Here is a 13,092-nt window from a genome sequence, read left to right as displayed (position 1 = left end):
CATCAGGCTACTGAATTTGATTAAATCCCGCTGAAAATCGTTGCCAACGCGCCGGATTTAATGCGAAAAATCTGATGGCAACAACGAAAACTTTGTTTGACGGATATGATAATTTAAAATCTGGGTCAATCATGTTTATGAAGTTGTTTATAGGTGGGCTTTCCCGTTACACGAATACTTCTCTTAAATAAATACTTGTGATATCAGGTACCTATAATATTTCTTTAATGATGTCGTATGTTATGAACAGCTCTTAAGTGTCATCCGGACACCTTAAAAACTGCCCAATGCTTTTGATACCTACCACTACGGTCGAAAATTTGCGTAGGTAAGTACCTTCAGTTTACAACTACAATATAATTAGCATTAGGCTCATTTAGACGGAGCAAATACTGGTATTTACATTGCTGTATTTGATCGGTCAGCTGAATTGGATGTACCTAACCTATAATAGTTTAGTAAGTATACTTAAATCGAATGCGGGTTCACGCGCCGTCTAAATGAGCCGTAGGCGACGTAGTTTTGAAGAATAATAGGGACAATAAGTACTTTAGATTTAAAACGTGTTCGAAAATAGAACAAAAACAAACGGTTCAACCAAACTATCAGGACTTACTTTTCATTTTAATGGGTACCGTCTCACGCAACTAGCTCTTATCTATTACGAAAGTTATCTCTAACAGATGCACGCCATTCTGCCACACTAAAAGGTACTTTAATATTCACAATTCATTCAGACTTACGACTTTATGTGATTAAAATAGTGTATTGGGGAAAAAGTTGTAAACATCCGGACAATACGAAAGCGAAATGAGTCACGTACGTACAGAGCTCAATGGCGCTGCACCCAGCGATCACGATTGATGATTTTTGTTTTCATTGCGCGAAATTAGTATGTATGGTGCTAGCTTGAATATAAATAGCCATTTTAAAAACGGACTAACATTAATCTAGGGTTTAGATAAACATTATTATTCGACAGCACGAAGTGGCAAATCATGCATACACATTGTTTTTTCAGTGTGTTCGTTAGTTCTGTGAAATAATTTATTTCTCGATAGAAATATACGGCTCAATTCGAACAGTGCATTTAAGAGATCACTGCGGTACGATGCTGATCTATCAGTGTCAAAAGTGACGTTTTTGGTTGAAAAAATTACAGGTTTGACACTGACAGACCGTTATCGTACCGCAGTACTCTCAGAAGCATTGTTCGAATACGGTCATTAGTCTTCTATATGAAAATTTGATGTCTCATTCATAAGAATCATAAGCGTCCTTAAAATATAAAATCTCGTAAAAATATAGTATCTACGTAGAATATAAAATTTAACTTACAAATTCAGTCTACCAAACTAGACGGCGTGGCTTGTTGAGTAAGTTACTGCACTTGAACTGGGTAACAAGTGTAATAACTGGTATAATCGAGCAAATTAATAATGAATGAACTAAGTAACATTGAACGGGAACAAGGTTAGATCGAGGTTCACTTGCTGTTTTATTTCTGAAAACAGTGACAAACTTATCCACGAAGTATTAGGTTAGACCAATTGTGCCATATATTTTGATGGTCTTAAAAGCTCCAATTACGCATTAAAGGTGTTTCGTGTTTTAGGTGCTGATGTAATGCTAGTATTATTAACGAAACTAATGTGGTTTATGGTTTTCGTTTCGTTATATAAAAAATTTCGCATGATGTGTCATTTGATTAGCCAGCTAGACAGTGTTCATGATTCTATGACCTTAAAAATTGAAATTAATTTAATTCTACTTTTTATGACTTGAGGTGGACATTCTTTGAATAAAAGACACATTTGTAAGAGATGCAAGTACCTAATAGAAGTAATAGGTTACAGATAACGTCGATTGAAAAAACTATTATGTAGTCATACCGGAAAACCCAACAAATTCCTAGACCTCACATGTCGCAGACTAAATAATTTCATAAGAATTCATTGTGTTACCGTCATAGTCCACATTACCAAACCGCGATCTTAAATTGGCTGTGGCATTTGCGGTTGTCAACTATAATGGAAACTCCACATTCTCATACCAATCGCGTTACGAAGTCTATCACGATTTATAAATATCTACGTTAAAGCACAGATATGGACGTTTAGCTGCCGTATTTGTACGCGAGACGCCACTAATAAAAATTAAGTACTTATTTGATTTTTTTGCGTGATGAACTAGTATAGAGGACACTCTACATGTCTTATTCGCATTGACCGAACGCACTCAAGTTTCAGCGCAAAAAATATCACATAGTTACTAAGATTCTGCTGTGTACTCGGTCCTTTTGAACACCACGGCTATTGTACGTAGGTAACACCCCAATGCAAAGCTTATTGGAATGCATGAAGATTACTATGTATTAAACGGTTACCGTGCGCGTCTGTGGACATCTTTGGTGGTCAAAGGGTTAACCATAATTTATTACTACTTTTACTACATACTTGAATGTGTTGTCAGTGTTGTCACATATCAGGCAATGGAGGTTGAAAGGTTAAGCACCATTTCTCAATGCACCGACAGAAAACTATTAAATTTGACGGTTTCACCAAGTAACATTGTGTTAGGCCCAATAGGTACTTACTATAATCTGTTTTAAGATGGTACGCTGATTTGTTTCTTGTCTACCTATAGAAAATGAATGGCGTAGTAGGTACGGCATTTTAAGAAACAGACAGTAGTATTTTCTTTTTGGTAACATTAAGGTATGTGTTTACCTATAGGTATGATATGTCCAACTTATGGCTACAGAAAAGTGAGAAATCGCGATGACGCCAGCGAATAAAAAAAAATGCAAATATAATATGGAATATCCTCGCGGTGTCCATTTCGTCTCCTTGTCATTACCGATAAATGCAGTTACGTCAACACGTGCGCATCTCTTGACGTTACGCCATGCAACCGCCACGAATAAAAACAGCTTAACTCAAAATCGAATTGTAAATATGTGTACCTACAAATTTTTACTTATTGCAATGAAATAAGGCATAAAATTGCATAGATATTAACGAAATAAAGCGATTTAATGAAATTTTTTTAATGATCTAAAGTTATGATGCATGTGTGGCTTTCTCTGGCACACCCACGGCGTTCGCGCATTGTTCGATTATATTTAAATTAATACTTTACTTTCTATCACTTGCAACAGGTGTCAATGCTACCAAACAAATTGCAGCTTCATTGTCTCTGTTCGGCTCGCCCACTAATTACTAGACTTGTTCCGAGACAATTCTGCGCGGGCGCATTTTATGTAACAGTTACCTTTGTTACTTTGGCTACGGTATTATGGACGTATTTTCACTAACATCCATTATTTATTATCGAGACAATCCACTGAGCCAAAGCCATCAAATTGTTATGGTTCTATCTAAGAACTTTATCAACACGATTTAACGTTATTAAATTAGACGGTACCTAATTGGTCTCATATAAACATATGTATTGTCCCGTCACATCTGCCTCACATTTGGGTCTGGTGAGCAAAACTGCCAATATATGACTGTAAGCAACCAGTGAAGAAAGCATTTTGAAGCCAAATCTGTGTCATATATATAGTTTCGTCCGCCAGATATAACTTTTGGCGGAGTACCTACGTACTTAGAAAATATTAAATTAAGGCCGTGCATCGAAAAATAACAGGATCTTAGAAACGTGGCAGTGGCTAGCCCCGGAAACAAACAGTAGTGATTTTCGGATATATGTTTCTTGACTATATGATAAGTGATTTCGTAGTAGTCGAAACACGAATGCTTAAAATTTTCTCGATAGAAAATAAATCCAAACTTACGTGTTCATTTTTCGGTTTTAGTTTCGTGCAACTAGAAAACACATCCATATCCAGCACAATCCACCTTACAGCAAAGGTTTTCATCTCGTCTTAACTTTCAAAGAACTAAATATTAACTTATTATCCTTTACCGATGGATTTATTATCGATTTTTGATTTCATGAATTCAACAGCAAACGCCCATTTTACGCAGTTCGGTTTCTCTTTCTGTCATGCGTCAAAGTCATAAATGCATCCTTTATGCCAGTAATGTTAGATGGCCGTCGTGCCTCAAAGAGGTAAGACCTATGTCACTTCGCGCAGCGCTCCGAATTACGTAAAATTTTAATATCCAATAAACGTTGAGTCGTAACTCCATTGAGTAGTAACGGAATCGGAGGTAAACCTATGATGGTGCCTTCTTACAGGCCTATATGTTACGCATGTGTGCGTGTTTGCTTAGCTACGTCATGCTACGTCGAAATCTATACTCTTTGTCAGTTACAACGGGTTAGGAAATTTCGACAGATATTGAAATGTATCGGTAGCTGTTTGGTATATAGCCATCAGAATCTAACCGTAACTTTTTGCTTTATTTTTGTTTGAAAATAAAATATCTATAAGAATATATTTTTTGCTTTTTTTCTATTGTAATGATAAAAATAAATCTAGTATGTTTCATGCTCAAATAATTTAAAATAATTGAATAAATATTATAAACTAATTGATATTATTCGTTTTAATTATTATATTATTAAGTTTGTTTGAATAAAATATTTTATTTCAATAATACGAAAAGTTATTATATTTAAGTACCACTAAAAAAAGTCCCTACTTACAAAAACTCACTTGCACGGGCCGGGGTTCGAACCCGTGACCTCCGGTTTGAAAGTCGCACGCCACTACAATTTCACATAAGTAATTTACAATGACATGATACCGTGGAAAAAGTGAATATTACAATGTACTGTGTTACTATCATTTTATAGTTTATTTTGGCTTGACAAGGAGGAATGAGAAAAACGTGCAGAGCGAGAGGATTAAATCTCTCTGTCCCTTTCTTAAAGTAGCCAATCCTAATTATGACATCTGTTTTGATATTAATTCTTTGAACATAATTTGTCGATGTTCTTTTTTATATCATCGAGAAAGATTTTTATTAAAAAAATGTGTTGAATTTATATGTTTTATTTATGTTTTTTTGGCATAAATTTCATTACTTTTGACAAATTTTGATTGTGATGACAAACGATTTGATGTGATGTGTGAAACGAACCATGTGATCAACGATTTATCTAATAAAACTTCATTTAGTCGAAAAAAATAGTTGTCTACTACCGGGTGGAAAAAAATTATGGGCCCTGGAGGGAAAGTGCCTTAAAACCTTAAGTTTGCTCATTTTACTTAAATGAAACATTATTGTTTTTTAAAGAAACAACTGCATTCAAAGATTTTTGAAGTGAAAACTTCTTTAGCGGCGCTAGGCACTTTTTGAGGTGGGGAAAAAATGATAAACTCGAGACAGTGTAAGGCGATCATGTGACCGTAAGGTTTAGATGGCATTTAAATCAATAAAGAAAAACTCAATGACATTACATGAAAAAGGTTATAATCTTGTACGGGCTGAAATACGAGGATCTCACAGTATTATAACTTTATATCACTCAAATATAATTCAATAAAGCTACATCTTGATGAAATCGCTAATAAAAGTGAACTCTAGTACTGGTGAATAAAACTCAAAATATCATGACCAAATATATTTAGATGCGAGGTCTGCAAGGTAACTTTACAATTTCTATTCGAATTTTAAACAATTAACGCTATGAATTTGAATTTCGAATTTTAAACAAGCTCACTGACCAGCAATTTCGGAACCAAAAGTTTTCAATAGAAAGGAGGATGGGTCATTTATACATAGTGCTGCAGACATTTTGGACTAGTCATTGAGTTTTCACTTCTGTCGGCACTCCCGGAATGCAACACGTTGTTTTTTTTTTTAAATTCGCTTAGTCGCGCCCGGGAATCGAACCTACTTTTTCCACACTGTATAAAAGAACACAAATGCTTTTCTTCTGGTAACTTAAATGTTCTATCTATCTTGGTGATATGTCAATGCAATCAAATAATCTGAAAAAATAATAATAACCCAATTTATGAATTCCGTTCCTTCAGAAAAATGCGAAATGTACGTACAATTTTTAGGGATATCGTACTTTTCCCAGAGACAAATTTAGTTGGCTAAGACACATTTTCACTGATTTGGGGTCTGTACTAAAAATCTAACATAATATGATAAGGACTTAATCGTTTTAAGCTCAAGAGTGAGTTTTCCTAAAGCTTTTTCTAAAAATTATGTCTTTATTAACGTTAGGAGTGCACTGCAGCATGTCAAATGTATGCCAAAATGTCAAGGGAGAGAACAATAAATTAAGTTTAAATTCCACTTCCACTCATCAGCAAAGTGATATAAGTATATCAGCAGTTTAAAGTTATTTTAGATTACAAAATTAGCGCATCAAAAAAATCAAAGTGCATAGAAAAAAAGTCTCCTGAGTCATAATAAAATTGATGTCTCTTGGGTCACCAGAAAAGTCACCAGGGAGAACGATGACCCAAATCACATTTAAAAGAAAATGTAAATTTTGTGTACTACCTACGAACATTTTTCAAAAAACTATGTTTTTATAACATATTAGACCCAGGATAGATCTAATACCTCTCTTCGTACCCCGGATAAAATGGTCGGCGACTAAAAAAGTAACTGAAACGTTACGTTATTAGGTTCACGATGCCGCGTTGTACCCTTGCCTTCGTTGCGATATGTTTGGTAAGTCAGGAGACTTAAAAAATGAGCCATGATTTTGGGACATATTAACAAATATTTTTTTGAATATATATTAATTTTAGCGGACTTTAATAATTTACCAGTTAAATTAGATGTAAATACCTTTTTAGTTAATCGTCAATATGATATATTAGTAGCAGTAAAACACTTTATTGTACAAAAAGACACATAAAACATGAAAAAACACACATCCTTCGTATATGGTAGAATATATTTTTCACACTTATAAGTAAAAACCAAAACCGATACGCGATTGGGATACGCTCTTTTTGTATGGGATAAAAAAAATTCTCCTGGGTCACCAAGAAAAATCGACATATTAAAATAATTCAGTTCGTTTTTAAGTTCTAATCAGATTGACTTTTTGGTTATTTGAGATAAATTACAATAACGCTTAGATTTGAAAAACATGATTTTCTATTTTGTTGCGATCGACCCGGGTAATAAAAATACGGCGAAGTTGTACTTTTGTTTGTTGTCGTTGTAAAATGTATTAAAAAATAATGTAGGCTCCCCTGACAATTGAAATTCAAAATTATCCAGAAAAAGCGGCCAAGTGCGAGTCGGACTCGCCCATGAAGGGTTCCGTATTTAGGGGATTTATGACGTATTAAAAAAAAAACTACTTACTAGATCTTGTTCAAACCAATTTTCGGTGGAAGTTTGCATGGTAATGTACATCATATATTTTTTTTAGTTTTATCATTCTCTTATTTTAGAAGTTACAGGGGGGGGGGGACACATTTTACCACTTTGGAAGTGTCTCTCGCGCAAACTATTCAGTTTAGAAAAAAAATATGTTAGAAACCTCAATATCATTTTTGAAGACCTATCCATAGATACCCCACATGTATGGGTTTGATGAAAAAAAATTTTTTGAGTTTCAGTTGTTCTAAGTATGGGGAACCCCAAAAAAAATTTTTTTTTTCTATTTTTGTGTGAAAATATAATGCGGTTCACAGAATACATCTACTTACCAAGTTTCAACAGTATAGTTCTTATAGTTTCGGAAAAAAGTGGCTGTGACATACGGACGGACAGACGGACAGACAGACAGACAGACATGACGAATCTATAAGGGTTCCGTATTTTGCCATTTGGCTACGGAACCCTAAAAATGAGTGTTTCAAAAAGGCACCCTGTATTCCTTACATAACTAAATAATCTCTTATTCAATAAAACATATAATTACTAAACACTGTGATTTATTTCAAATAAATGCAAATCGATCGGATAAAAGATATTAATACCTACCTATACAACAATGAATACGAGTACAGTCAGCTGCAATAATATGTTACACACCGAAGGCCGTTTTGCGGTAGATCATGTTAGATCTTATTTGTAGAGCCATAAGAGCGTGTCACATATTTTTGCGGCCGTCGAAGAGTAACATATTATTGCAGGTGACTGTACCTATGAAAAATTCGAGGGTTAAAAAGTATTTCAACCAAAGCATTTATAATAATAACGACTATGGACGCCTGCAACCCCAGGGGTATTGTAACCCCATAACAATAAGGTTGAAATTTGCATTTAGTGACCGCAAAGTCAGGTGAGCGTAATCAAGTAAATCTGTTTTCATCATATTTTATCAAAAATAATCTCTTTTCTGTTCTTGTGCTATTTTCTTATTATCAATACTCTTAACTTATATGCTATATACGCTGCTGCTTCTATGCTGTTAACGTCTTCCAAAACAACAATAAATATGCAGGTTTATGAATTAATTATTTTATTGTTTGCTATTATGAACAAGTAACAACGCCATCTGTTTCAATTTTTTCCGAATTTAAGTTTCTGGCCGACCGCAGCGACCGCGTATAATGGTAGTTAACTTCTGTAACGTTAGATGGTGCTAAAAGGTCACACAAACTTCACGTGGGGCGCGAAGCGTTTCCATGTGTGCGTGTTAGCGGGGAGGGAAGAACTAGCGGGCGTGGTTTACGAAGCGCCAGACGCGGCTGCAGTAGGCCCTTAAGTGTTTACCTTAAAGAATATTCCTAGATAGTATCTTTTCTCCCCCGTCTTGAGAAGCGGCATGGTCCACCGCGTGACTCCGAGCTCATCGTCGCTGCAGCTCGAACATTCTGAGAACAACGGAAAATGCAGTTTAGCAAAGCATTAGGCTAAAACACTCATTTAAAAACATATCGACTTTACCACCATTCAAAGCGAAGAGTGATGAAACAAGAGAGAGAGGTATGTTGAGTATACGAATTACTTTTTAAATTTTTTTTTACTGAAATTCTTTTATTTAAGGATTGTAGATAATTAATACTTATCAATCAATCAATCATCAATCATTTATTTATTGCACCATGGTTACAACAAGAGATGTTACAACATTTATACAAGTAAGTACCTCATGGACCCTAAAAGGGTATGACAAACATTTCCTTAAACTAAGATTTATAATATTTACATATGTCATGCAATAAAGCACAAAAAGTAGCATCGTATTAAATTATATAAATAGAACTAATAAATTACATATTAAAGCTATCTGCGAAGAAATCATTAATAGAATAATACACTTTTCTCGCAAGGAACCATTTCAATCTTTTTGCGTATGTTGTATCCCTTTCCTCTGCCTTTATAAAGTCTGGAATATGATTGTAGCATTTAGCTGCTGCATAAAGAGGGCTTTTCCTATATATTTGTAATTTAGGCGCGGGTAGCTCAAGTTTGTATTTTAGCCTTCGATTTGGCAGCTGTTTTAACAAGTGTATGTTTTTTTTGACATAAATACATAATTCTAAAATATAAAGACATGGTAGCGTAAGTATGCCGTGCTCAAAAAAATGTGGCTTGCAGCTATCGGGTTCTTGGATACCCACCAATGCACGAACGCATTTTTTCTGCATAACAAATATGTCGTGTGCATCTGTACTGTCGCCCCATATTACAATCCCGTAACGTAGCCAAGACTGTGTAAAGGCATAGTAAGCTGACAGTGCTGTACCAAAGTTTGTTGTCTTTCGGAGCGTAAAGAGTCCGTACAGAAACTGAGATATTTTCGTTTTAACGCATGCGATGTGAGTTTTCCAGTTGATATTGTTATCTAGAGTAACACCTAGGAGTTTTAAATGCTCTACTTCTTCAATTTCCGTGTTATCTAGTGATAATTCTAATTGTAGAGGCGTTCTTTGATGAGGATAAAATTGTATTAATTTAGTTTTATTTGTATTTATTGTTAAATTATGGTCGCGCATCCATTCATTTATATTATTTAAGGTTTGTGTTAGTTTTACATTGAAATTTTCCGTATTATTGAAATCAAAAAGGAGAGAAACGTCATCTGCAAATAAAGTGCATTTGGCATCGATCTCCTTCGGGAGATCATTGATATATAATAAAAAGAGAAGACAACCTAAAACACTCTCTGTGGGAAGTGTTTTAGGTTGTCCCTTACACCCGAAGTAGAATCTGAATAGGATGTTTTTACTGGAATCCATACCTACCCTATACTTTTTTTTTACTGTGTTGGACTCTCAACTTTTAAAATTCTGTTAGACTGGAAACTCGTCACTATGGTAATTGGTTAATGTGAATTTACGCTGCAATACCAAGGTTAAGTCGAATTGATAAAAAAAACCGCGTATGCATGACGTAACAGTGTAACACAGTCAAGTATTAGATGCTTGACATCTTTTATTAATGATGCAGTGCAAAAAAATCAGGCTAAACCAGTTCAAAGCGGGATTCCACAGCAAAAATACGTCATTAAGAATTTACGGTCTCTGACTTTGAGCAAAGCTTTTAAAATGGATTCTTAAATTCACTTTGCCGATGCAGTTTTTTGAATATTCGTGAGACAATAAAGCGAAAACTCCGCGGTTAACGAGGAGCCGAATGGTATCAAAATAAAAGTAAACATTTCAAAAGTGGAATGTTCAGCCGACTCAAAAGGAATCTTGCTTTTACCACTTGACCTGGCAACGAGAAGTTTTACGGAAAATATTGTAAGAAACGGCTGCATTGAAAAGTTAAAAAGACCGGTATGACTTGTCGTCAAATGTGCGGTGCAAAGTGATTTTTAAACAATGCTTTTCAAGTACATATTTGTTTACGGGCATATAAACTTAAATGGCGTTTTAAAGAAACTTATATTTTTGCACTCTGTCGATAAGATCACATTGTATCCAATAAAATACGGCGGAACAGGCTACTTATGTTTACATTGGTTGTTGTGCATTAATTTTCCTTTCTTCATTGACTTTGTATCGTAATAAATAAAAGCAATTGGCATATTTATTCTTGTACAAGTACTTGACGATGTACTTTTAGCACGTTGAAGTTTTAAGTAAGTACCGTAAAATGGGGTGAGTAGGGTTCGCGGGGAGAGTTGGGTTATGAATGGGGAGAGAACGGATGAAAGGGGGGTGAGATGGGTTTTTAAGGCTACTGCTACAAAAATAATGTATTACAATTTAAAATGGAGCTATAGTAATACTCATTTAAAAAAAAATCGATCCAATAATCTTCCAAAATCACCTTTGTATGAAAACCCAACTCACCCCAAATACGAGGGACTACAGGGTGAGGTGGGATTTCCTGTTTACCCAAAATAAAATAAAAACTAAAATACAAACGTCCGGAACACTTATTGTATGACACCATTCAGTTTTCATATGTAAAAATAAAATGTTATCAAGGTTTCAATGTCAGTTTTGCACCTACTCACCCCATTTTACGGTACCTTTTAAAAGAAGTATTAAGAAACCATTAAACATGGAACTGTCTATATAAAAGTACCTATTTTTCTTGTTGAATATTCATTTCCGAAAAATTAAATGTGTTTGAGTATTTTTAAAATGATCTGCAACTAAAAACGGAAGTAATGATATAATTTGTTTCTTAAAATGTAATCAATCTATTACATGTAATATAAATGAAAATTACATGACTTTTTGTTCAATATTTGATAAATAGTGTCCTGGGTACAATGCCCCAGGCAAGTTTAGGGTTAGATTTTTGAATCATTTTGTTATTCAAAGTTAACATGTAAATATAAAATAAATGGACGATTCATATTTGATAAAGTTGTTCCTTCATGTAGGTATAAATATAAGTAATATCTATGTAGACATATGACGAATATGACGATATATATTATATAGCCGGAAAAGTGTTATTTGTTGATCTTTATTTTGTGTTAGTAATGTGTATTTAAATATAATGTGTTGAAATGCGCACTGAAAATCAAAATTCGAATTAGGTATTCGAACCACATTTTAATGTCGCTGTCGTATGATGCTGGCAGAAATGTGATGCCATCTAATGACTTGAGAGCCTATCACGAAAAACAATCATATTCCAGCGATAGAGAGGCAGATAAAGAAATTTCGATTTTCGTTTTTCGCGGTAGAGCCTCAGTTGTGTGCCCAACACATAGACTAGGAATCCTCTAGACTGAGTTTAGAGCAATTATTTCATGAAACCGATGCTGCCAAAAATACGGGGGTGCGGGGGGACGAGGTGAGCGAATCCCGTGCCGTGATTGGTCCGTTCAAAGACACGGACCAATCATGGCACGGGATTGACTCGAAGATGCAGTAAAACTACCGTATAAGTGGCAGAGAGGGTAGCATTACTATGCTCAGTCTAGAGGATGTCTTGTCTGTGCTACCGTATAAGTGGCAGAGGGGGTAGCGTTACTATGCTCAGTCTAGAGGATGTCTTGTCTGTGGCCCAACAACACGAACACATGTATCAACAGCCAGCACTCTCAACTAACCATTAGTAGGTCTTATATCTTTGTAATAATGTTCACAAATGGTCAATCAGCTTTGACGATAGTATGCCGTTATAACCTTACGCAACAGTCGCCCAATTGACGCAGGTAATTCTCCAACCATATTCGGCTCATTTGGAATGTTAGAAAGTTGAAGATTATCTCTAAGTAGGCCACAATTGTGTTATCAAAACATTGTGTTTTTGCTGCTTATTTTGTCTGTTTCTGACAAGAAATCGTGTTGTGTAATGACGCATTAATGTAGTAGCTACATACACGCGATACTTGTTATTTTACTCACCTATTTTTAGACTAAGAATTTGTAATGGATTGGTCGAAAAAATTGTACATTAAACAATAACGTTTATCTCGTTTATATTGCGGGAAGTGGTTAATATTGTTCTATATATACACATTGATGTAGGTATAATGTGCAATTAATGGGTCAAAAAATGAAAATGTAAATAAATAGCTTTGAAAATATCTCTGCGGTTGCGTCTAATTGCCACAACACTTGTGATACATTTTGTATTGGTCGCGGCAATCAAAAGCAGACATAGTTATTGAGAGTGATCGTAATGTATTATGTACTTATCGCTTTATGCTAGATCGTAAGACACCACCATTAAAGCATTGACATTATAATTGAATTGACAGTGTAGTAATGGAATCAAATTAAAGCGTTGGTGGCCTAGCGGTAAGAGCGTGCGACTTGCAATCCGGAGGTCG

At 34.9% G+C, this 13,092-nt stretch overlaps 1 protein-coding gene across 2 annotated transcripts in view; it reads right to left on the bottom strand.

Annotated features, from left to right (window-relative positions):
• The window catches only part of LOC134651997 (C-type lectin 37Db), a 114,389-nt gene that overhangs the window by 10,294 nt on the left and 91,003 nt on the right, over positions 1 to 13,092 (bottom strand). For both annotated transcript variants that reach the window (XM_063507151.1, XM_063507150.1), the window contains exon 2: positions 8,616 to 8,716. In XM_063507151.1, coding sequence (XP_063363221.1) covers positions 8,616 to 8,716 — 101 coding nt within the window. The remainder of the gene's footprint in view (positions 1 to 8,615; positions 8,717 to 13,092) is intronic.

This window comes from Cydia amplana, chromosome 11 (assembly GCF_948474715.1).
Source record: "Cydia amplana chromosome 11, ilCydAmpl1.1, whole genome shotgun sequence".
Lineage (NCBI taxonomy): Eukaryota > Metazoa > Arthropoda > Insecta > Lepidoptera > Tortricidae > Cydia > Cydia amplana.
Note: the sequence above shows the minus strand (reverse complement) of the source record. Positions and strands in the feature narration are given on the sequence as shown.